Source organism: Pantherophis guttatus, chromosome 5 (genome assembly GCF_059756535.1).
Source record: "Pantherophis guttatus breed Tessera chromosome 5, ASM5975653v1, whole genome shotgun sequence".
NCBI lineage: Eukaryota > Metazoa > Chordata > Lepidosauria > Squamata > Colubridae > Pantherophis > Pantherophis guttatus.
Genome location: NC_142067.1, coordinates 52,793,455 through 52,815,704, shown reverse-complemented (window position 1 = coordinate 52,815,704; position 22,250 = coordinate 52,793,455). Strand labels below are relative to the sequence as shown.

At 39.3% G+C, this 22,250-nt stretch overlaps 2 protein-coding genes across 10 annotated transcripts in view; one reads left to right on the top strand and one right to left on the bottom strand.

Moving 5' to 3' along the window:
- SMIM11 (small integral membrane protein 11) overlaps nucleotides 1–21,959 on the bottom strand; it is a 55,005-nt gene extending 33,046 nt beyond the window's left edge. For 3 of the 8 annotated variants that reach the window (XR_015728210.1, XR_015728209.1, XR_004594944.3), the window contains exons 1-4: nucleotides 14,845–14,902; nucleotides 11,857–12,132; nucleotides 11,409–11,514; nucleotides 10,785–10,962 (exon numbers count right to left, since the gene is read on the bottom strand). Coding sequence is in view for 4 of the 8 variants with exons in the window: in XM_034438930.3 (XP_034294821.1) it covers nucleotides 10,795–10,962; nucleotides 11,409–11,429 (189 nt within the window). In the remaining 4 variants the exon portion in view is untranslated. Of the gene's footprint in view, nucleotides 1–7,564; nucleotides 7,763–10,784; nucleotides 10,963–11,408; nucleotides 11,515–11,856; nucleotides 12,133–14,844; nucleotides 14,921–21,788 lie in introns of those variants that run through there. The other 5 variants (XM_034438930.3, XM_034438691.3, XR_009621077.2 and 2 more) reach the window with 5 other exon arrangements.
- Nucleotides 1,749–5,376, top strand: C5H21orf140 (chromosome 5 C21orf140 homolog). 2 transcript variants are annotated; one of them, XM_060686398.2, is made up of 2 exons: nucleotides 1,749–3,806; nucleotides 5,288–5,376. In XM_060686398.2, the coding sequence occupies exons 1-2, from the start codon at nucleotides 3,087–3,089 to the stop codon at nucleotides 5,330–5,332; spliced, it is 765 nt and encodes a 254-aa protein (XP_060542381.1). In that variant the 5' UTR covers nucleotides 1,749–3,086; the 3' UTR covers nucleotides 5,333–5,376. The 2 variants fall into 2 exon arrangements, with proteins under 2 accessions (XP_060542381.1, XP_034294332.2); XM_034438441.3 differs by lacking the exon at nucleotides 5,288–5,376 and having other exon boundaries at nucleotides 1,749–3,961.
- Nucleotides 21,960–22,250: the final 291 nt, after the last annotated feature.

Sequence of the window (22,250 nt, the reverse complement as noted above, 5' to 3'; positions counted from 1 at the left end):
TCAGCTTGATGACCTTTGACATTCCATCTCCTTAACAACAGACTTCCCCAGCTTTGTTGCCACTCTTGAAGGGGCCATTTTGCCTAACAATAGAATTAACTTCAGATATACAAAGACCTGCCTAGTTTCCCCTAAGGGGGCAGCAAATTAGATCCCTAGGATTTCCTACCATATAGCTCTCAAACATCTTTGCTTTCTCATTTTTCAGAATTCCTCATTCTTGGAAAACAGGCACCCAATGACATGCAATAAACATGGTTCTTTCTCCTCAGTGTTGGGTTCTGAACTTCTGAATTTTCCACAACAGTTAATATTCTGGCCGCTTTTGTGCTTCACAAATGCCATTCTTCTATCTTGGAAATATTTATTTTCTTTGATGTTCACTTTTAGACTTTTATAAGAAATTAAGATGTACCAAGGAGTCATTCACTGCACTTAGTTGAAAAAATCAACTTAGCTGGAAAAATTATTCTGACCACACACTCCATCCCCAAAAGAAAACTAGACAGAAGAAAAAGAAGCGTTGCTTAGTAACAGCTGACCTTCAGGCAAATCTTCAGATACGTTCTTGCTTTTCAGCAGGGGTGTTTGCAGATGTTTACACCATCAACCCACTCATTTCTTACCAACTGTTACTTCTATTCTTATTAGAAAATGTTAAGATTGTGCCTCATTCCTACCCCACCCCTTGCATAGCAATCCAGATGTAATGGTTTGGGGTATAAAAATGTGGCTTCCTGTCAGGATAAGTCATGCTGTTTGTTTCAATGTACTTTTTTTCAGATGCACTTCATTTTTCCCATTACATTGGACAACATTTTTTTTCAAGTTTGTTTTTTTAATTTGGTGATTAGGATAGACCCATACCGTAAATATAATTTCAGAATGACTTATCATACAGGAATCTTGAAAAATATGAAATTACCTTTGAATGACTATAATGTATTTAATTATGTAAAGTTTCTGACATATGGTGCATGAATTCAACAGGGCTAAAAGTGTTTTGCTGCTGAATTTCATTTCTGTTGTCTCCAATGCGTCTCACTGCAACATCCAACAATGGTCAGCCAGCATTGATGGATTCCTGTTGCCCCGGTATCATTTTTCTTTTGTGGCCATGTCCTGGTGAAACCTTTCACCATGCTTGTCACAGATAGCGCATAGAAAGAAATCCAAGTGTGAATGCAGAAAAGGAATCTTCAGTGACATGTTGCACTAAATGGTATTGTATGTTGTAAGAAGTTTGACAACAGGGTGAATGTAGCTCTGTGGTTATCAAGAAAATTCTCAACAACATTTTTGAATGCAATTTTCTCTGGCCCCACTAACAGATCTTTAAACTGCTCATCATTGATGATGTACTGTATCTGATCTGTAGACCAACAAAAATGCCCTCCTTAATCTTGGCATCAATTATTCTTGAAAACATTTGTCTCAAATAACAAAAACTTTTATTTTTCATCAGTCCAAGATTTACGTAAAGCAGAAACAAAAGTATCTTTGTCACATCATCAAATGGTTCATGTGCCATATTTTTCTGTCCCAGAACCAAATTATTTTGGAGTGGCCATTTCTTTTTAATATAACGTGACTCTCTTTCATGTTTGTTCCATTCGTCTATGCAAGAACAGTACTTGGCATATGCAAGTTGTATTCTATGCAGCAGAGCCATTACCTTTAGACCTTCACAGATATTCTAGTTGTACTTGGTGTATTGGATGTGCTTTAACAGTAGTTCCATATTTTTGTATATTTCTTTTTTGTGTGCAGCATAGTCAAGAGATACTGAAAGATGTATATTGCCATTATGTAAAAATGTGCAGAAGACTTCTCGGCTGGACTATTGTAATGCTCTTTACATGGGGCTTCCCTTGAGGAGCACTCGGAGGCTCCAGCTGGTCCAGAATGCAGCTGCGCAAGTAATAATGGGGGCAACTCATCGCTCCCATGTAACACCCATCTTGCGCGAGCTGCACTGGCTCCCGGTGGTCTTCCAGGTGCGCTTCAAGGTGTTGGTTACCACCTTTAAAGCACTCCATGGCTTAGGATCTGGTTATCTACAGCAGTGGTCCCCAACCTTTTTATCGCCGCGGCCCGCTGAGCGCGCGCAGGGGTGGGGGCACGGCCCAGGAGCTTTTGCGCACGGCCCATTGCGCATGGCCCAGGAGCCTTTGCGCTGCAGCGTTCATGTCCCCCGGCCGTTGCGCGGCCCGGTGCCAGGTACTCCACGGCCCGGCACCGGTCCGCGGACCGGGGGTTGGGGACCACTGATCTACAGGACCGCATTCTGCTACCGATTGCCTCCCACCGACCAATACGCTCCCACAGAAAGGGCCTCCTGAGAGTGCCGTCAGCCAAACAGTGTAGGCTGGCGACCCCCAGGGGGAGAGCCTTCTCTGTGGGGGCCCCGATCCTATGGAATGAACTGCCCCCAGACATATGAAGGATCCCCAACCTCCGTGCCTTCTGGCGCGCTCTGAAGACCTTATTATTCCAGCAAGCTGGACTGACAGGATAAAGGTTTTTTAAATTGGGTTTTGATAGGGGTTTTAAAATGATCTTAGTTGGATGTTTTAAATTTAGCCATTATTTTAATAAGCTTTTAATTTTTGTTGTACATTGTTTTTACCATGGCTGTTCACTATCCTGAGTCCCTCGAGAGAAGGGTGGTATACAAATATAATAAACTAAACTAACTAAACTAAACTTCTATAAAACAGTACAAATAAGTTAAATTATGGGTTGTTTTCAAAATTAGCAGCCTTAAACCTATAACATACCCCAAAAAGTGTTCAGGAAGCAAAATCCTTATTGTCCAGTATTATTTACCCATGACACATGAATACATAATTCAGTTTTTGTTTCATTTTTTTTTTCTTTTGATGACCCTTCAATCCCTTTATTCAGGGTGGAATCGGGGCGACTGAATGGAGCTGAGCATTTACTGGCTGGATGCTCTTCCCGACACTTTTAGTTTTTATTTCAGTATTACTAAATAATATAGGCAGTGAAATCCATTATGAGATCATCAATATCCCTGGGCATCATTAGAATTTTCTGTGCAGTTCAATTTTGCCAGGAAATCCATGATGCATCGCGTTGTAAATCCACTATTAAAACACATTATTCATCGGAGTTCCCACGACACTACATCAAGAAAACTATGTCTGCAATATTTGAAAAATTTAAGAACTCTGCACCTTAATGACTACAAGACTATATTTTTAGGTGAAACTGATCTTTCTGAAAGTCTCATAACAGGAGACAAGTTTCCTTATGAAGATAATCTCAACTGGCCTGTATGGACAGTTGTACATGCTGGCAACAGCCAAGGATGGGTACCCTGGAGATACAGAGTATATCTAAGGGATGACTTACCCTTAGGACAGCAGGACGACATGTTTCAGGAATTCTGTGACTTTCTCTCTATTACTTATGGGAAGTGTGCCATTGTGGTCAAAGAGAAAAAACGCTTAAGGGTGAAGACTGAAGCATCTAACCAGGAAGGGGACATAATTGATCCTCAGGCTATTTCTCATCCCTACTTGTTGAACATCAAACACTGCCCTGAAATTGCCAGGGCTACAGGTCACGAACTTCTTTCAGTGCCTTTTGATTACAACTACTTGCATCCTATGGATGCTGTCTGGTCATCTTTGAAATGGTTTATTATCAATAACAGAAAAGATTTTTCTCTGACATCCTTGGAAAAGACCTATTCATACCAGTGCATCCTCTTCAGTGACCTGATTGGGAAAGGAATAGAGAAAACAAGCCCAACCAAATGGAAAGTGGCTGTTAACAAAGTGCGGAGATGGGAAAATTACTATTTGGATAAGTTTTCCTGACAGCTTCCAGTCATTTGTCAAGTGATATTTGGTTGAATTCAGATAGTAAATGTGCATTTTCACTTTATAATTCTAGGTCAATGGTGATAATAAAAAGAATAGTTTTAAAGTTACTTTTACTGTTATAGTACTAGTAGATTTATAGTACTTAAGAAGATTAATTTAATTTTGTCGTGATGTGGACAAATAGCTATTTGTAAATATGTAGAGACTTTGAGATAGAAGGGAAAAAAAAGAAAAAATAAGGACAGGCATTAAGAATTAAGAAATTAAGATTTCTTAAATTAAATTTCATTAAGTTAAATAACTTAAATAACTTAATTTAATTTAATAAATTAAGTAACTAAATACCAGAACCAAATTCTTTTGGGGTGGCCATTTCTTTTTAATATAATGTGACTCTCTTGCATGTTTGTATTAAGTATTATAGTATTAAAATAGGTATTAAGAAATTAAGTTTTGTTAAATTACATTACATTAAGTTAAATAACTTAAATAACTTAAATTAATTATTTTAAATAAATATAAGAAATTAAGAATTAAGTTATTAACAATTAAGAAAAACAAAGGTATAATCCATATCCTAAATTCATGAAGATGTACACTTTAATTGGATCAATTGATTCTCATAATGGTGTTAGAACAAATTATAAATGCAAAAGAATTGATGAGTTCCAATAGAAATATTTCCTTCTCTTCTAGAACCTTTCCACATTTTCATGAATAGCAAAGAAGTAATTAAGTCAGTCAACAGACAGTGGTGGTCATCCCAATAAATATGTGGGTGGAGAAAAGTATGATTAAATCTTTGTTTTTTTACAAATACACTTCTCTGAAAACTTTTTCTCTCTCTAAATCTAGTTACAAATCAGAATTCCTGGCCCTTGGCTGCATTGTATTTTAAACTGACTTATTTGGTCAAATTTCATCCAATTACCACCAAACCTCCAACTTTTTGAGGTGACCAAGAGATTTATGGATTTCATATTCCAGGTTCCTAAAATGATTACATTTTATTTTTGGTAGTACAATTCATAAGAATAAAAATGAATGGAAGAGTCCAACCAATGCTAAATAAATAGGGGTACTTTTGTGCTTAAATTTGAATCCACTATGGTGTTGCTCAAGTAATAATCAGCCACAATTATACTCTAGCAATCCATATATTCAAAATAGCTTCCAAAGATGTCTTGTGGCTATACCCTTGAACACACTAAATAAATATGAATACTGAGACTCAACTTCCAAATAGGATGTATTTGGCAGAACACTGGCCACATCCAGAGCATAGTTCCATGGTTTTAAAAAATAAGGCAAAAAATAAATCTATGAGATACATTATACAAGGAAAATGAATGAAACACAATTTCTCTCTTGAGTTCTCTGTGCTCTACTGGTCACCCTCACCTCCTTTTTGCTTCTCTTTTTTCTCATTTCAGACTTTCTATGTACCATTTCTCCCCTTGGAGTTATGCTTATACTAAGTTTGCCAGTATCACCTGAAAAGACTTTTATCTCTTCTAACAATTGACACATTGGGAGATGCTAGTTTAGCTGGATGAATGGCTAACTGGGAACAATATTCTTGAAAGACTCCCGCATGTTTTATTGTATATCTGTTTATCCAAATATTTTTTTAAAAATAGTGATACTGGTATCCTTCAAATCCATCTTTAGATGGAGAGGATACAAGTAGTCCTTGACATTTCTGCTCTACCAGCAACAATAAAAAGACCTTTTGAATTCAGTAATAGTCATTTCCAAACATACAGTATTCCATTGTCAGCCTATGATATTTTTTTTGTATTTAGGGTGACTTTCATCATGGTTAGCCAAAGCAAATCATCACATTTCCACAGGATGGCAGTATATGATATTAATGTGCCATAGACCTTTGTGTTCTAGTGCAAGCAGTGCATTCTTATTTCAAATTGGCAACATGGGTTCTTCCAAATGTTGTCTAGTTCTTTTTCTCAAAAGCCCTGGCTAGGATGGCTGATGAGAGTTGCTTTCAGCAACATCTGGAAGCTGGTCCATGGACTGTTTTTCCAACTTGTTAATTAAAACAAAATAAATTGAAAAGCAGAGATCAGTTTTCTCAGCAGCAAGTGGAAGAATATGTCTCCCAGCTACAAAAAGAGAAACAATCTTTCAAAAGCCACATCAAACACAAATGGAGATTTAAAAAAGAGCCAAAGTAAAATTCTCATCAGACTCTCAGTATGAAAGCTTGTGTCCCAATTGATGTGGCTTGTCTGGAAACAGTAGAATTGTAAAACAAATATTCAGCATCTTCCCATTTTCATTCGTATAAATTGTACCTGCTGATATGACTTGTACTCTGTGCAAATTTAAAGTACTTTTATAACTAATCTGGCTCTAAGAATAAATCAAATCATCATATTAGATTTAAGTGACTTCTTTTAACTTTAAACATGAAGATTAAAACTGAATCTAATGAGCCTTATAAAGTAACAGTACGGTCATTATTTCACTTGTATAAAAGAGGCAAAGGAGGAAGTTTTTAAATTTTTTGGTAAGGCACTACATCTTCTCTCACATTAATAAGAAACCTATAATCTCTTGGTTATTAGAAAATGAGAGATGAATTAGGTAATTTAAAATTTATTTGCAATTATTAGGGCAATGCAAACAATCATACACTTTTTAAACTATATATTAATTTAGAACCCATATTAAGGATTTTAAAGTTCTATATTCATGTTTAACTTCAAGTCCCACAAAAAGCAACACAAGAGCTTATCAAGTTTTTCTTCAACTCAGTAAGGTTGCAGCACAAGGCTGTAATATTTACTAATATTTACTGAGAAACAAGCCCTATTATATTCAATAGATTTTATTTCTGCCGTGCAAGAGTGCAAAGAACTATAGCCTTTAATTTTGTGATATATTGTGCCCAAAGTTACGAATGCAGTCATTTGCAGGCCCATTCAAAAGTTTGACTCAGTTCAATAGGAATCACAGCATTGCAGATTTTAGACTTCAGCATAATTTTTTTCTTCCACATATAATTTGTACCTTCATCTTAAAAAAACAGGACAGGGTGAAGAGTAATGACTTAATCAAATGTGAAATGTTAAGACTGCACCTTTGTACTTGCCCCAAAGTGTCTTTTCTGAGCAGATACTGGGGAATGAAGGGTTGGGGACTGCAGCCATACAGCGTAGCTGTTCTACTAAGCATTATCTATTTTACTGGGAGACAGACAGCAGTAGATGTAATATCTGGTTCTTTTTTCCTTCCAATTCAAAGTGTAGTTTTAAAACCAATAGAACAGTCAGGACCAATCTAATTATTTCTAGTAGGATGTATTCATGAGCAACACTGACCAGATTAGGCTGCAAAGGGAATAGTTTTCCTCTTGCATGGGAGAAAAATTGATTATCTATCTAACTGGAAGGTACCCTGTTTCCCCCAAAATAAGACATCCCCTGATACTAACCTCAATCGGGCTTTTGAGCGCATGCACTAAAATAAGCCTCCCCCCGAAAATAAGTCCTCCGCAAAAATATTTAAACGTAGAGCTGGAAATCAGGTAAGATGGCAAGAGGAGCCCCATCTTGCTCCACATGCCTCAAAATAGTAAGACCTCCCCGAAAACAAGGCCAAGTGCTTATTTCGGGGTTCAAAAAAATATAAGACATGGTCTTATTTTCGGGAAAACACGGTGCTTGAACAAATGATACCGGTACCAGTTTTGTAAAAGAAGATTTACTGAATAAATAACTGACAATGTCCTGCTACTATCTGTAACAAAACAACAACAAAATTAAAATACATTGTTATTCAAATAAATCTTGATCTTAGGGAATTCATTTCTCCAAGCATAGTTCTCCATTTCAGTGAAATCTTCAATGCTTCCCAGAAAGACATCCAAGTCAGCTGCCACATGTCTGAAAATCAGCACACAAAATAGAACGATTCTATTTGCAGCAGCTATTAAGTCTCCATCTTCTCATGCAAAAAGCAACATGCAGGTTCGAAATAAAAGTTTTGCTTTGATGTCATGGGCTCCTAAGTGATACTGCAATCCCTTACATTACAACTCCTAATGCTACTGTACCTAAAGTCCAGCTGACTGCTTGGCTGCAACTTCACAGCTCAAATCTCAGCCTACCCTATTCTCTGCACACAAAAATTTAGGATTGGGAAAGAAGATGGGGACTTGAGGTGTCACTCTTCCCTTTTCTTGCTACTTTCTCCCAGCCTACTTTTTACACAACTTGAGATCTTTATTTTGTTTGCAGAAGACAGTGCCAAAGTTTTATAATGGAAGCCAAAGGCCACTGTTACCCTACCTGGTAGGTTACATTGCAGTATGCAATCTTTATCCATTTGAAAGCACACAGTCCTGGAACTAATTTGAAAGCTGTATGCAAAATGGGTGGAATGTGAATTGCACAATCCAGTCTCCTTGGGGGGGGGGGGTTCCTTCCCTTCCTTTCTTGTTAGAAAATAAAAGCAAGAAAGAAACAGACCATTTTTATCAAAAGTCTGAACTGATTGTTGATAGAGGGATTTCAAAATTAGGATAAGTCTCACTAGGAAGCAATAGCAATAGCAGTTAGACTTATATACTGCTTCATGGTGCCTTACAGCCCTTTCTAAGTGGTTTACAGAGTCAGCATATTGCCCCCAACAATCTGGGTCCTCATTTACCAACCTCAGAAGGATGGAAGGCTGAGTCAGCCTTCCCAGTTGAGCCAGTGAGATTCGAACTGCCAAATTTCTGGCAGCCGGCAGTCAGCAGAAGTAGCCTGCAGTACTGCATTCTAACCACTGCACCACAACGGCCCAAGGAAGTAACGAGAAAACCTTATATACAGGTAGCAAATGCTCAGCCCTAGATTAAAGTCTTACTTTTATAAGGTCTTACACCAGATGCCATTCTAATCTAATATATGAAGTGTAGTCTTATCTTCAATGGCTCCCATGATAAGCAATCTGCTGTCCAAGAGATTCAAGTAGCTCCCATTCTCCTTTCTCTCAGAAGATGACACAAATTTCTGTCTGCTACTATTCAATTTTTATTCAAACATTTTTCTTAAATTCAATTTACAAAATGTAATTTATATTTGGGGTTTAAGATTTGTTTCTTATTGTTGCTTCAGATTTTGTGATGCGATGTTTTAGCACAATATTATTTTATTTTGAAATGTTTGAAATAAAATAGTTCCAGAAATGTAATCATTTGAATTTCTAAAAAGTACCAGAAGGCGGCATTCAAGCCAGTTTACGAATGCACATGCCATTTGAGGTTCAGAGCACTATATAACATTTCATAATTTCACTGTTTTCCCAGGAAACTAAAATTGTTTTGTGTTCTGAAACTCACCTTCGTAAATTCCCATTCACACAAGTTCTGCATGCAGCAATTAACATGTATCAAATAATAAAATATGCCAATCAAAAGCACAATAATAAAAGAAGCCTTACTAAGTTCTCAGATCATAAATTACTGTTCCCAATTGTCGAACAGAGTGTTAATCACATTTTGCACATATTTGTTAATCATCACATTTTTGTACGTTAATCACATTTTGCACATATTTGGTAAACGGTTGGACAAAGTTATTCTGTTCTCATAGGCTGAGGGGTGTGTGTGTGTGTGTGTGTGTGTGTGTGTGTGTGTGTGTGTGTGTGTGTGTTTGTGTATTAAGTGCATGTAGATGCGGGACAAATATTCCACATATAATAAAAGCAATTATTTCCAGTTCTTTAGAATGTCCTGAAATTGCAAAACTGATTCTTTCATTTTAAAAAAGAGTTGGAGCTGTTTCAGCCTTCATTACAAGATTGCCCCAAAGAGGCCCAGTAAAACAAGCAGTGCAGCTTATTCAAATAAAATTCCTGGGTCAGGATGTGTCTAACTCAAATATATTCTTCTGCTGCTCCAGTTCCAACATGTTTTATGTACTAAGTTAAATATTTTAGTTGACATTTTTCCCATAGTGAACCTCCAGATGATGATCTTGGCATAAGCCTTCTGCTACAATTGAATAGGAAGACTGGAAGATCATGACCTAAAGGATGAGACATATGGGGTTTTTTTCTTTCTTGGAATGAGTTTTGTCTTTAATCAGGCAAAGTCAGAGAATGGAAGGTGGCAATGGGAAGATAGCTGGCAGGGTCTTTTTCTCATATTAATATTCCCATACCAATGTATTTCTGCACAAGAAAAGAAGAATAAGTTAACTCGCAGTACATATTATTTATGGGTGATGTTCGTATTTAAAGGGGTGGGAGAATAGGAATTTGAAAGTGCTCCTTCTACTATGACAGTTGATGTTTTCAAATATTTATCAGACATATAAAATCTAAACTGATGTTCCAAAGAGTTCTAGTAAACTCACCAAGCATGAAATTATTCAGAGGAATGTGAGTTACGACAACACTCCCACACCCTGAAAGGTAGGCTAAATTCAACAATGAACCACTGATTGTTTAATTATAGTTTACTGTATATGCCATAAAAGCCTTTTCCAACTCATAACACAGTGTAAACACCAACCCATTTCTAGTTGCATTTTTACTAGATTGTATGCTTTTAGCCCCATAATGTATTTGGGAGCTGTACAACACTCAGCTGACAGATTAAAGTCCCTTCAGTCTTGAAACAAATCAATAATCAATGTGTGTGCATTTGTGTATTGAGACCATGGGGCCGTCTATATGGAGATCAGCAACATAAATCATCCAGGTTTTCAGAGCTTGCAAAATAATTGTTTATATGCACAAGTGTAGAAATCCTTCATGCAAGAAATTGGGGGGGGGAGGGGGAGGAGGAGGTCTTCTGACCAACCTGAGAATAGAATGGGTCATGTCACTTCACAACTCCCTTCATGCATTGTTTCAATCGATGGAGTGTTCTCTTTAACTCGTTATAAAACATCATTGATTCCAGTGAAAATATACCTTTAGATCTTCAGTTTTCTTTTCTCTCCATTTCTCTTTTCTGCTCTTCTACTTGCTCTCTTTTCATCTTCTCTTCAAGTCTTTTCCTTTGATATATTTTTACCCCAGCAAATGCTAAGCAAAGAATTAATGTTTTAGCAGCTAAAATGTACATTAGTAGTGGAAAAGTTTCCAGTGCCTAAAACAGAAAAAAAAAAAATCACTGAGTTATTTTAATGTAATAATGTAAACAGAATAGCTAGAAAATGAACATTTGAATTTGTCAAACTCAAATTACTTCCTTGAAACAGCTATAATGAAAGGCCTTCATAGTCATGGAATAGTTACAATTTTCATCACACAGATAGAGTACAAGAACACACAGCCTGAAGTGTGCAGTCATTTGTTGAGATATGTTCTTGCACAGCCAGTCAAGAACCAAGATCAAGAGGCCATAGGAAGAACCTGCTATAACCTTTTTATAAAACCACATATCATACAGTACAGATTGTAGTTTTCTAGAATGTTGTTCTCTCTCAGAATAGGTGTCGATGTATACAAAATATACAGGGTTATTTCTTCCAGACTCAGTGACTAAGAAATCAGGAGACCAAAATTTAAGATACAAATTAAAAATGTTCTCACCTTCCAATTCAAAAACACCATCTTAACTCTGTATTACTGTAATCTTCAGTTTAGGGTGTTACAAGGCAAATATGTAAGAATGCAATACTTTTTTGTGAAAAGTCACCTGGGGAAGAAAGAGAAGTGATATATTCAAAGAACCCATTTGAACCACAGATAAATGGAAAATTGCTAAGGGCAAAACCATCTGCCAAAATAGCTCACTGATTTGTTTCAACAGCTATGCATTAACGAGATGTCAATATTAGTGACATGGGCTTAATATTTAGTTATTTATTAAATTTATATAGTCAGCCATATTACCAAAAATACTCTGGGTGGTGCACAACAATTAGATAAAAAGCAAATGTAAAAATAACAGATGAAGATGTAAGAACTATAAAAACCAAAAAGATACAAATGAAGTGCCCCCCTCAACAATAGAGCCCTCAAAGTAAGTCTCTGGTACCTTCAGAACTCCAGGTCTGATAAGATAATCAGGTCTTGATGGAGGGCTCATGGAGTTTCAAAAGGATGGAGTTGATCTCATTTCAGGGGCAGGCAAAGATGTTGTTCCTATACATAAGAATTCCCAGCACACTTCTCCTCAGATACAAAACATTCAAGAAAGGGAAATGTGTTTCCACTGAGTGACAAGATCAGTGACCAGTTGCAGTACAAACAGCCAAGACTTGACTTGGTTGGTGACAGGGGTCGTATTCATCGGCAAATGACTATTCAGCAGCTATTCAGTTTAAGAGAGGAAAAAAAGAACAAAAAAAGAAACCCTCACTGGCAACAATTAATCCATTTGTTAAAATACTGGTCAAATGGTAACTGAACAGCTATAGGCTCCAATTCATTTAAAGTTAATTGCATATAAACCCTACTGAAAACCATACTGTAGGATGTCCATTACAACTAACTTGTTTTTAAGGTTAAAATTCCAATAATGCTTTTTACACTTTGTATGTGCAATACTAGCAGTGACCCTCAATTTTAATGCTAAGTGAATGAATTTTTAAACAATATTGTAATTGAATAATACATCATCAAATAAAACAGACATAAGCTGTCTAAAATAAAGGCTACTATATTTTATTGGGAATAAGTTATAGACCTCAACAAATTCCAAACAAGTTTGCCCTTTGCATTAGGAAACAGTTTTAACTTGTTAAGATCTTGACCAGCGTGAATGATGCATCTTCCATTATAGATTTCTTGTTTGGTAAAATATTGAAACTCAGACTTCTATAGGCATGGACACCAATAGAAGCTTCCTGCCATCATCAAAATGATGAAATGGGATAGTGCTTGCATTATGACTGTCCAAAACTGCTTCTGTCATTCTGATACCCCCCAATCCCCTCTGGACATCACAGTGTCTGGATGCATGTTAAAATGGTACAGAATCTCATCTACTGCTTATTTCTCTCTGAAAATATATACATCTACCTGACTTTAGATGAATTGAACTAGCAGATTCTAATGGCCATAAAGCAGTTGCAAATTTTAAGGAGCTGCACTTCAGTTACAACCATTAATTTGGCCAAAGGATAAACTATTCAATATCCTCCAATGGTATATTACTTGCCAAGCTGCCTACAAACTGCTTGGAAGTCAATAACTGGGCTTCAACTTACCCACCCAATTCTTAGCCAATAAAAATCTAGTAGCAATAGTTAAGATTAATTTGATTGGCTCTCGCAGTAGACAAGAGAATGAAAATTGCAGTAATAAAAGATCCATGCTGGAGAATTGGAAAATCCTCTGTGTTAATAATGTGGAATAAAATATTCAATAAAGGAAAACATCAATGAAAACTGAGCACCTATGGCAACATTTTCACTATTAAATTTGAGAATTTATCCTGTTTATATTCTAGGTTCCATATTCCCCTGCCCATTTTCTGAAACCAAAAAAACATTTTGATTCTTTTCTGGAATCAGTTTTTTTTTCATTCTAGAGCAAAAACTCTGAAATGTACATAATAGCAGGAAGCAAACATATTTTTCCTACATTGCTCAGTATTATTTTAAACAATCCTGATTTATTTATCCTACTGTATACAGAAAATTCTATTTGAGTTAAAGCCCCTTCTCAAAACAAATCCAAGAATTTGTTTTCCATTCCAACAAATCCATTTATATTTGAAATAAATTAAGGATTTCAAGGGAAGCTAATTTTAAACATATTAATATGTTACATGTTACATATTTCACTGCAAGTTTATTCCAAAAATAGTAATCTATATTTATTTCTAGTGATCTTTCTGTCAAGTTCCAGGATTTTCTCCCAGTTCAAACTATTTCTCTGTTATGTCTCTGCCAAAGTCCTACACGGAAAGCCATTTATTTTTAAAAATGCATCAGATGGCTTTCTGTGTAGGGCTCTAGTGATAGGTTCTCTAGTGATACAATAATAGAAGTATGATTAATTCATAAATACTTTTCAAAATTATGTTCTTGAGACCCTTAGAATCATGTATATATATCAAGTTCCATATTTATCTCCCCACCCCCCCAAGGTCAGTTAATGGGTTGATATGGTTTATTTTCCTATAGCTGTAAAGTTTCTCTTAATAAAATAACAAGACCTAATGCTATGCCAGGAGTTTATATTGTTTATTTATTTGGAAGATTTATATTTCCGCCCATTTCACTAATAAGACTCTGAGAGACTTACATATAGCTAAAAACAGAAAAACCCAAGTAAATCAAGAGCAAACTACACAAAACACTACAATATAGCCAAGCCACAACATATTCAAGTGCAAAGTCGTTTCAGAATGAGTTCAACCAATGTTCTGGCCAAAAGCCACAAGGGGGAGGTAAGAACCAGGTTTCCAAGTTCTTATGAAAAACTAACAGGGTCAGGTTCATCCAAATTAATCCACAAAATCCTGTTAATTTAACAACCTGGATAAAAAACCAGCATTATAAATAATTGATATTTATATATAAACTAAAGCTATACAACGCTTCTCATTTGATTTTCAAAAGATGTTTCATAATATATGGGTATAAAAACATAGTATCTATCTGCAACTATTTAAAGCACCCGAGAAAACTACATGGCCTGGCCCGCCTTGCAACATACTCCAGCTACAACGATGATTCGGAAAACGGTTAAATCTATGCAAGCAGCAAGCAAAGAAAACTTCCCTTATGTCTGCCTAGTCTGTATTGTGTAACTGAATTCCACGCATGCTGGTTCAAACTGCGTGCCTTGGTGTCCAACAAAGTTAACGCCAAATGCAGATTTACAGCTATGAGATTCTGAATTGCAGACCAAAGAATTTACAAATCATTGCTCTTTAATGCAATGTAAAGGTTAAAATATGAAACATAACGTCTACAGGACCGACACTTTCCATGATATGCTTTTTGTTTACATCAGACTTTCTGGTAAATAAGCCTAAAACGCTGTGTAATTTGTTATGTAAAAGCTACAGTACCTTAATAGCGAGGAGCCATTAAACACAGGAAACTACTAGAGCCTACGACTCCCAGAACCCTTGCTGCTAGAGTCCAATACGTCAGCAAAGGGGAAAAAAAAACCCGTACATGTTAACCCTTTCGGTACCAGTCCTGCGAAGGGAATTGAGATTTCAAATCGTGTTAAGGAAAGAAAAGGGAAACCTTCCCCTTTTACTATCACCGGTATTGAAGGCAGAAGCACGTTCTCTCCTCTCTTAACAGACTAACAGATCAGAATAAGAGAGTTGGAAGGGATCTTGTAGGTCATCATGCTCAAACAGGAGACCCTACAGTACCATTTCTGACAAGTGGCTGCCCAGTCTCTTCCTGAAAGCCTCCAGTGATGAAGCGCACAGAACTTCTGAAGACAAGTTGTTCCATTGGTTGATTGTTCTCATGTCAGAAAATTTCTCCTTATTTCTAGGTTGAATCTCTCCTTGATCAGTTTCCATCCATTGTTCCTTTTCTGGCCTTTGGGTGCTTTGGAAAATAGGTTGTCCCTCTCCTCTCTGTGACAGCCCCTCAAATATTGGAACACTGCTATCATGTTACCCCTGTTCCTTCTCTTCACTAGAGTAGCTATGCCTAGTTTCTTTTTCAAATTCAAATTAATTTGGATGTCAAGTGTGCCTTCCCATGTGAATAAGAGCCTGTAGTACAGTGGACTAAGCACTGTTATTAACAACTGCTGCTTGCAATTACTGCAAGTTCGAATATCTTATTTTATTTATTTTTATTTTATTTTTGAATTTGTATACCGCCCTTCTCCCTGAGGACTCAGGGCGGTGAACAGCCAAATAAAAGCATCAAATACAAATATTAAAACACATTTAAAAAAAATATATAGATTTGGCCCCATTAATTAAAACGATAAACAAAACAAAACAATTAAAAAAACCCTTAAAAAGAAATTAAGCCAGCCCGGCTTGTTGAAAAAAGAAAGTTTTAAGGGAATATCACCAGGCTCAAGGTTGACTCAGCCTTCCATCCTTTCTAAGGTAGGTGAAATGAGGACCCAGATTGTGGGGGCAATAAGATGACTTTGTATAAATATACAAAAGTATGAAGGCTATTGCTTAACGCATTGTAAGCCGCCCTGAGTCTCCGGAGAAGGGCGGCATATAAATTAAAGCAAAAAAAAAAAAAAAGTTACAGCAAAACAGTGAAAATCTACAAGTTCACAAATTCTATGACCTTTGCCTTTCTACTTTGACTATAATGTCTTGCTAGGTGTGGTATGTGAACTCCATTATGGTTCAGCACAAAGCAGACCGATTTTGAGTTGTTGAACAAGCCATGTTTAAAACAGTTGATGTGTTAACACAGTCACTAAAGCAGGGGTGTCAAACTCCCGGCCCCGGGGGTTGGATGTGTCACACCGCTGGCCACAGCTATACCCAGTTTAGCGAAGGGGGGGGAGTCGCAATATGTCACATGATGCCGCTGTGACCACACGAGTTTGACAGCCCTGCACTAAAGTGAACAAAGCATACCAGTTTAGCCAGCCTAATATCAAATGGTTTCTACAATAGTGGTTTACTTTCAAAGATGGGTTATGGAGGAGGAATGACAGGGAACTGTTCTGAACTTGTTTTTTTCACTATCCTCTCAGGCAGTTTACAAAAGATTAAAATGCTATACTATACAGATTAAATAGCAAAACAAAAGAAATATGAACATTTGCTAATTCCTTAAAGGAGGCTGATAATGAAAGAGCACTTTGAAGATTTTGGTCTAATGTTTGCAGTATGAAGCTGGACAAATTTATTGCTTTGTTTCTTTTTATCCTGCTTTTCACTGATAAATTTATTTTGGATTATTTGATAGGAACAGACACATTGAGTTACAGAAAAATGTTAGAAATTGCAGTAGAGCTGACAATTTGATGAGGCAAATTTGCCTATCTGATCAAATCCTCAACCAAACAGGATCAGGTGCTTTAATCTGAAATTTCCTTTAATTTGTAGTCAGGTTTTTAGCAAACACAAGTGATCGGGCTTTCTCCTAACGCTGGTTGTTTTTCAGGCTGGGCTGCTAAATTATGAAACAGGGAGTGTGGAACTCTTTTATTGAGACACGGGTTGCCAAATCATTTATTTCCGCAACAAAGTTTTTAGTATTTGGCATGACTCACTCAGAGACATTTCATCACCTATTTTTTTTTATCAATCATCATTCATTCCTACAATGAGCTTCTGTTAAACTGAACATACTAACAAACATGCTAACACCTGACAAGATGGATACACCTCTAAGGATACTGTGTTGAATCTGTACACAGATACTCATTATTTATTTGACAAATAAAAAAACATGGGTTTTGCTGAAAAATAAGGGAATTTTAAAATTAGATGGGCAGGATCTGAGGTTGTAAAAAAAAACATTGTACCATGTTTTTTATAGTACAATAAAGTTAAGTTAAGGTAAAAGTAGATTTTAAGAATCATTATGTTATGTATATAGTTTTGGCAGGAGATTTAAAAGACAATGGGTCAATAGAGATTGGTCAGCTCCCTGGCCGGCAAGGTATATAAAGGGAGCTGTGTTACTGTAACCTTTGCTGAAGTTCACACTACATTAAAAAGCTGTTGTCACGCACTACCTTGCTTCTGCCTCCTCAATCGCCCAATTTAACATTGGCGATGAAGGTGGGATTGAGGCAACGAGAAGCAAGCCGAGAAAGAGCTGACGATGACAGATTCAGCCAGGCGGACGAGCCCCGTACAGAGCAGAACTACCATGATGTCTGCATATGTACCGCCAATGCCTTATGACCCAGCCAGAGAGAAGTGGGGGTTATATATGGCTCAGTTCAAATGCTTCCTGGAGGCCATTGATTTACAGGGCCTCTCTGACAACAGGAAGCAAGCGCTATTCTTGAGCCACTGTGGACTGGAGGTTTTCAACATGGCTGAGTCGCTATCGGAACCAACCCCAGTCCAGACAGTATCGTGGCAAGCCTTGCAAGGTTTGCTGAAGGCTCACTATGCCCCAGTACCATCCAAGTTCGTACAGAGGTACGAGTTCCGGCAACAACTGCAGCAAGAAGGTGAACCAATCAGCTCTTACATGGCCACCCTGCGCAAGGCAGCGATGCACTGCAAGTACCGAGACCTCAATTATGTGCTCCTAGAGCAACTAATCTGTGGCGTGAGAGATATTTGCCTACAGAGAAGACTGCTCGCCAGGACCAATCTCATGCTCCACTTCACCCTTGATGAGGCAAGGGCACACAAATCATCAACCAAGACTGCAGAGACCCTCCAATGGCCAGCACCATTGCAAGCGACGCCAAGGTCGACACTGGTGCACCGCGAGGCGACCCAGACCGACAGTGAGGAAGAGTCCAACAAACGGAACGGCACAGAAGGGAGCAGAAAGAGCGTCGGGAGAACTGTGCAAGCTGCAGAGGTTCCCACCAATGGCAGACTTGCAAGTTCAAGGACGCCATTTGCAGACGCTGTGACAAAAAGGGACATCTAGCAAGGGTCTGCCAGGCAAGTCTACCATCCAACAACAAGCCAAGGAGCGGAGCCAGCCAATCGGAGCAGGCACGGCATAAGAGGGCCAACAAAGATGGGCCAAAAGTGCGAGCTTCCAGAATCACGAGACCTGCAGCACCAGAGTCGGCCAAGCCAGTGTGACCATCGAAAAGCAGGTCCACACCATGGTGGAAATAGAGAGGAGCCCTTGTGAAATGGAGATAGATACTGGGTCATCTCTATCCATCATGTCCTGGGCCACCCTGAAAGTGGCGATACCCAGCTTAAAGAAGAGTCAGCTACAGCACCAGTGGATACAGCTTCGGGACTACCAAGAAAACCGCATCCCCGTGGAAGGAGTTGGCACATTCCAAGCACTGGAAGAAGCTTCCCCTCACCGTGGTCAGCGAATGCCTACCAAGCCTCCTGGGACTGGACTGGTTTAAGGTCCTTGGAATGAGATTCACCGGAGTCCACAGCGCAAGCAGCGAGCCAGCCAGGAGTTGCAGCAGCCTGAGGGACGACCTGATGAAAGAGTTCCAGGACATGTTCGACGACCGGCTGGACAAGTACGTGGGGACACCTATCTCTTTTAATCTTGACCCCAATGTAGCCCCAATCCGATTTAAGGCTAGACGAGTGCCCTTCGCACTAAAGCCTAAGATTGACTTGGAACTGGACAAACTAATTAAACAGGGGGTGTTAGTCCCAGTAGACTATGCCAAATGGGAGACACCCATCAAGCCTGATGGGTCTGTGCGCATATGCGCCGACTACAAATGCATGATTAATATGGCTCTCCAGCAGAGTGCTTACCCTGTCCCAATCGTGCACCATTTACTCCATTCGCTGGGTCCTGGCAAGATCTTCGCAAAACTCGATCTTGCGCAGTCGTACCAGCAACTGCTGGTAGATGGTGCTACCGTGGAGGCACAGACTATCATAACTCACAGAGGTGCCTTCAAATGCACTAGGCTAGAGTTCAGAGTTAGCATAGCCCCCGGCTTGTTCCAAACACCTACTACAAGGACTTCCAGGGGTAGTTCCCTATTTCGACGATGTCCTTATCAGTGCCACAGACGAAAAACAACTAGGGGACCGACTAAGACTAGTGTTAGAGAAATTCAGAAGTGCTGGCCTCAGGGTCAAATGGACAAAATGCATGATCGCAGTACCCTCTGTTGCGTTCCTGGGGTACCAGGTGGACGGAACGGGCATTCACCCCACCAAAAGTGAGATTAGGGCCATCAAAAATGCACCAACCCCCAAGAACAAGTTGGAGCTACAAACCTTTCTGGGTCTCCTTAACTTTTATGCCATCTTCCTGAGAGACAAGGCAACGGTAGTTGAATCCCTACACTGATTATTGGCTAAAAATGCACCCTGGGTTTGGGGAAAGACTGAGGCTGCCGCTTTTGCCGCTGTGAAAAAACTTTTGTCCACGGACAGCTTCCTCATCCAGTACAATGTGATGCTTCCGCTTGTACTAGTCTGTGACGCGTCCCCTTTTGGAGTAGGGGTCGTCTTGAGCCACAGACTACCGAATGGACTACAGGCACCCATCGCTTACTATTTCCGCACCCTGTCCAGTGCTGAGCAGAACTACAGCCAGCTGGACAGAGAGGCTCTGGCAGCCATCTCGGGAGTGAAGAAATTCCACGAATACCTGTTTGGGCTGAATTTCAAACTTGTCACGGACCACCGGCCGCTTTTGGGCCTCCTGGCTGGGGACCGGCCCACCCCTGCTGCCTTGTCTCCACAGATGACTCGCTGGACTATCTTTCTGGCAGCATATTCCTACACCTTGTCCACCGACATGGACTGAGTTTGGGGCACGCCAATGCCCTCAGCCGATGCCCGCTACCGGACATCCTAGATGACCCTACACTGGGGACACCAGTCCTATTCATTGACACTTTGGATTCAGGACCTCTCACTTCTGCCGAAGTGGTGAGAGCGTCGGCTCGGGACTCTGTTTTAAAGACTGTCATGAGTTGGGTCATGAGGGGGTGGCCGGGAAAGACCGAAGGTGGGGAATTTAAATCATTTGCATCCAAGAGGAACAAATTGTCTATGCACGGGGGGTGTTTATTGTGAATGACCTCGGGTTCCCTGGTCGAGGATCCATATAGACTTTGCTGACCCATTTCACGGCCAAACATTCCTAGTGATCATCGACGCCTATTCGAAATGGCTCGAGATCACCCTAATGCAATCCACGACCTCCGAAGCTGTAATTAAGGTGCTTCGGAAACTCTTTTCCATCCACAGATTGCCCAATACACTTGTATCGGATAACGGGCCCCAGTTCACTGCCACCCAGTTTGAGGTGTACCTGGCAGAGCTGGGCATCAGACATGCACTCTCTGCACCTTTTCATCCGGCCAGTAACGGACTGGCTGAAAGATTTGTGAGAATGGCCAAAGAGGCACTCTCACAGTTAGACACTGGGGATTGGCAGGCCAGGATAGATAAATTCCTGGCTGTCCAGCATGCCATACCATGCACAGTGACAGGGCACAGCCTGGCCAAGCTCCTGATGGGCAGGAAGCTGCGGTGCATTCTTGACTGATTACACCCCAACTATTCCCCGGATGGGTTCAAGGGAGTGGACAAGAAGTTGAGGGAATAGATAGGGACACCAGTGTTTGCCAGAAATTATGCGAATGGGCCCCTATGGGTAGCTAGGATGATTTCGGATAACACAGGCCCTAAGTCATACACCGTAGAGATGGGTGATGGGAGGATCTGGCGAAGGAACATTGATCAACTCCGGAAAAGGTTGGCCACTGAACCAGAACCGCAACTCCAAAATCCAAGCCCTAACTTCCAAACTCTTCCCACAACAGCTAGCTCAAGCCCGATGAGATCCGGGGACTTATCTGGGAACTTCGGAGTCCAGCGCCATCCCAGTGAGATGCCTCTCTCAGCCGAGGAAAGCAACGCCCCTGAAGTAATCCAGGAGGTTCCATTGGCGGAACTGGGAGAAACAAAAGGTCCCTCCGACCAGCTCAACGCCATGCCTCAGACTGAACTGTGCAGGTCAACTAGGCATAGGGAATGCCCTGGTCACCTGCGTGATTTTGTATGCAAATGTACACCCTAAGTACCTTCTGGGAGGGGAGGGTTGTTATGTATATAGTTTTGGCAGGAGATTTAAAAGACAAAGGGTCAATAGTGATTGGTCAGCTCCCTGGCCGGCAAGGTATATAAAAGGAGCTGTGTTACTGTAACCTTTGCTGAAGTTCACACTACATTAAAGAGCTGTTGTCACGCACTACCTTGCTTCTGCCTCCTCAATTGCCCAAGTTAACACATTGTATCAGAAGTGCCATATTGGGAAGAGGTCTAAACCCAAATTGTGCCTAAAATGCATTTATGGGTCTCAGCACATGAAGCATTTTACAGAAAAGAAACAGTGAGTAAAATGGTTATCTTACTGAGAATTGTTGGAACAGGAACATGGAAAATATGAGATGAAGAGAGGACTTTATGCAGAGGGATTTAGTTTACAACTAGACAGTCCATAACTCCTTGGGACATCATTTCAGAGATATTTCCTCACTAGATTCTTCAGTGCCTTCAGCAGTGACACAACTTCTAATAAACTGCCTTCAGTGGAAAAGTTGGGATACAATCAGAGAAGTATCTGCCTTGAAAATGCCACATGTTGAACATTTTAACACAAACATCAGCATAGGAAATGTTTTGTGACATTTGCATTATGTCATAAACTGTTTTATGATACTGTTTACATCATAAAAGTTATAAAACATATTCACTATACTTTATTTCACTTGTTTCTTTTCTAATATTTGTAACTTTTGTAAAAAAAATCAATTAAAATTATAATTTTTAAAACTGAAAATGCTGAAAATCTTCAGTTTTCTAAAAGTAATTGG

Coding starts and splice junctions, on each gene's coding strand:
- C5H21orf140 (XM_060686398.2), top strand. CDS start 3,087: ATGATGCATCGCGTTGTAAATCCACTATTAAAACACATTATTCATCGG. Junction 3,807..5,287: donor GGAAAGTGGCTGTTAACAAA/GTGCGGAGATGG, acceptor TTCTCATTTCAG/ACTTTCTATGTACCATTTCT.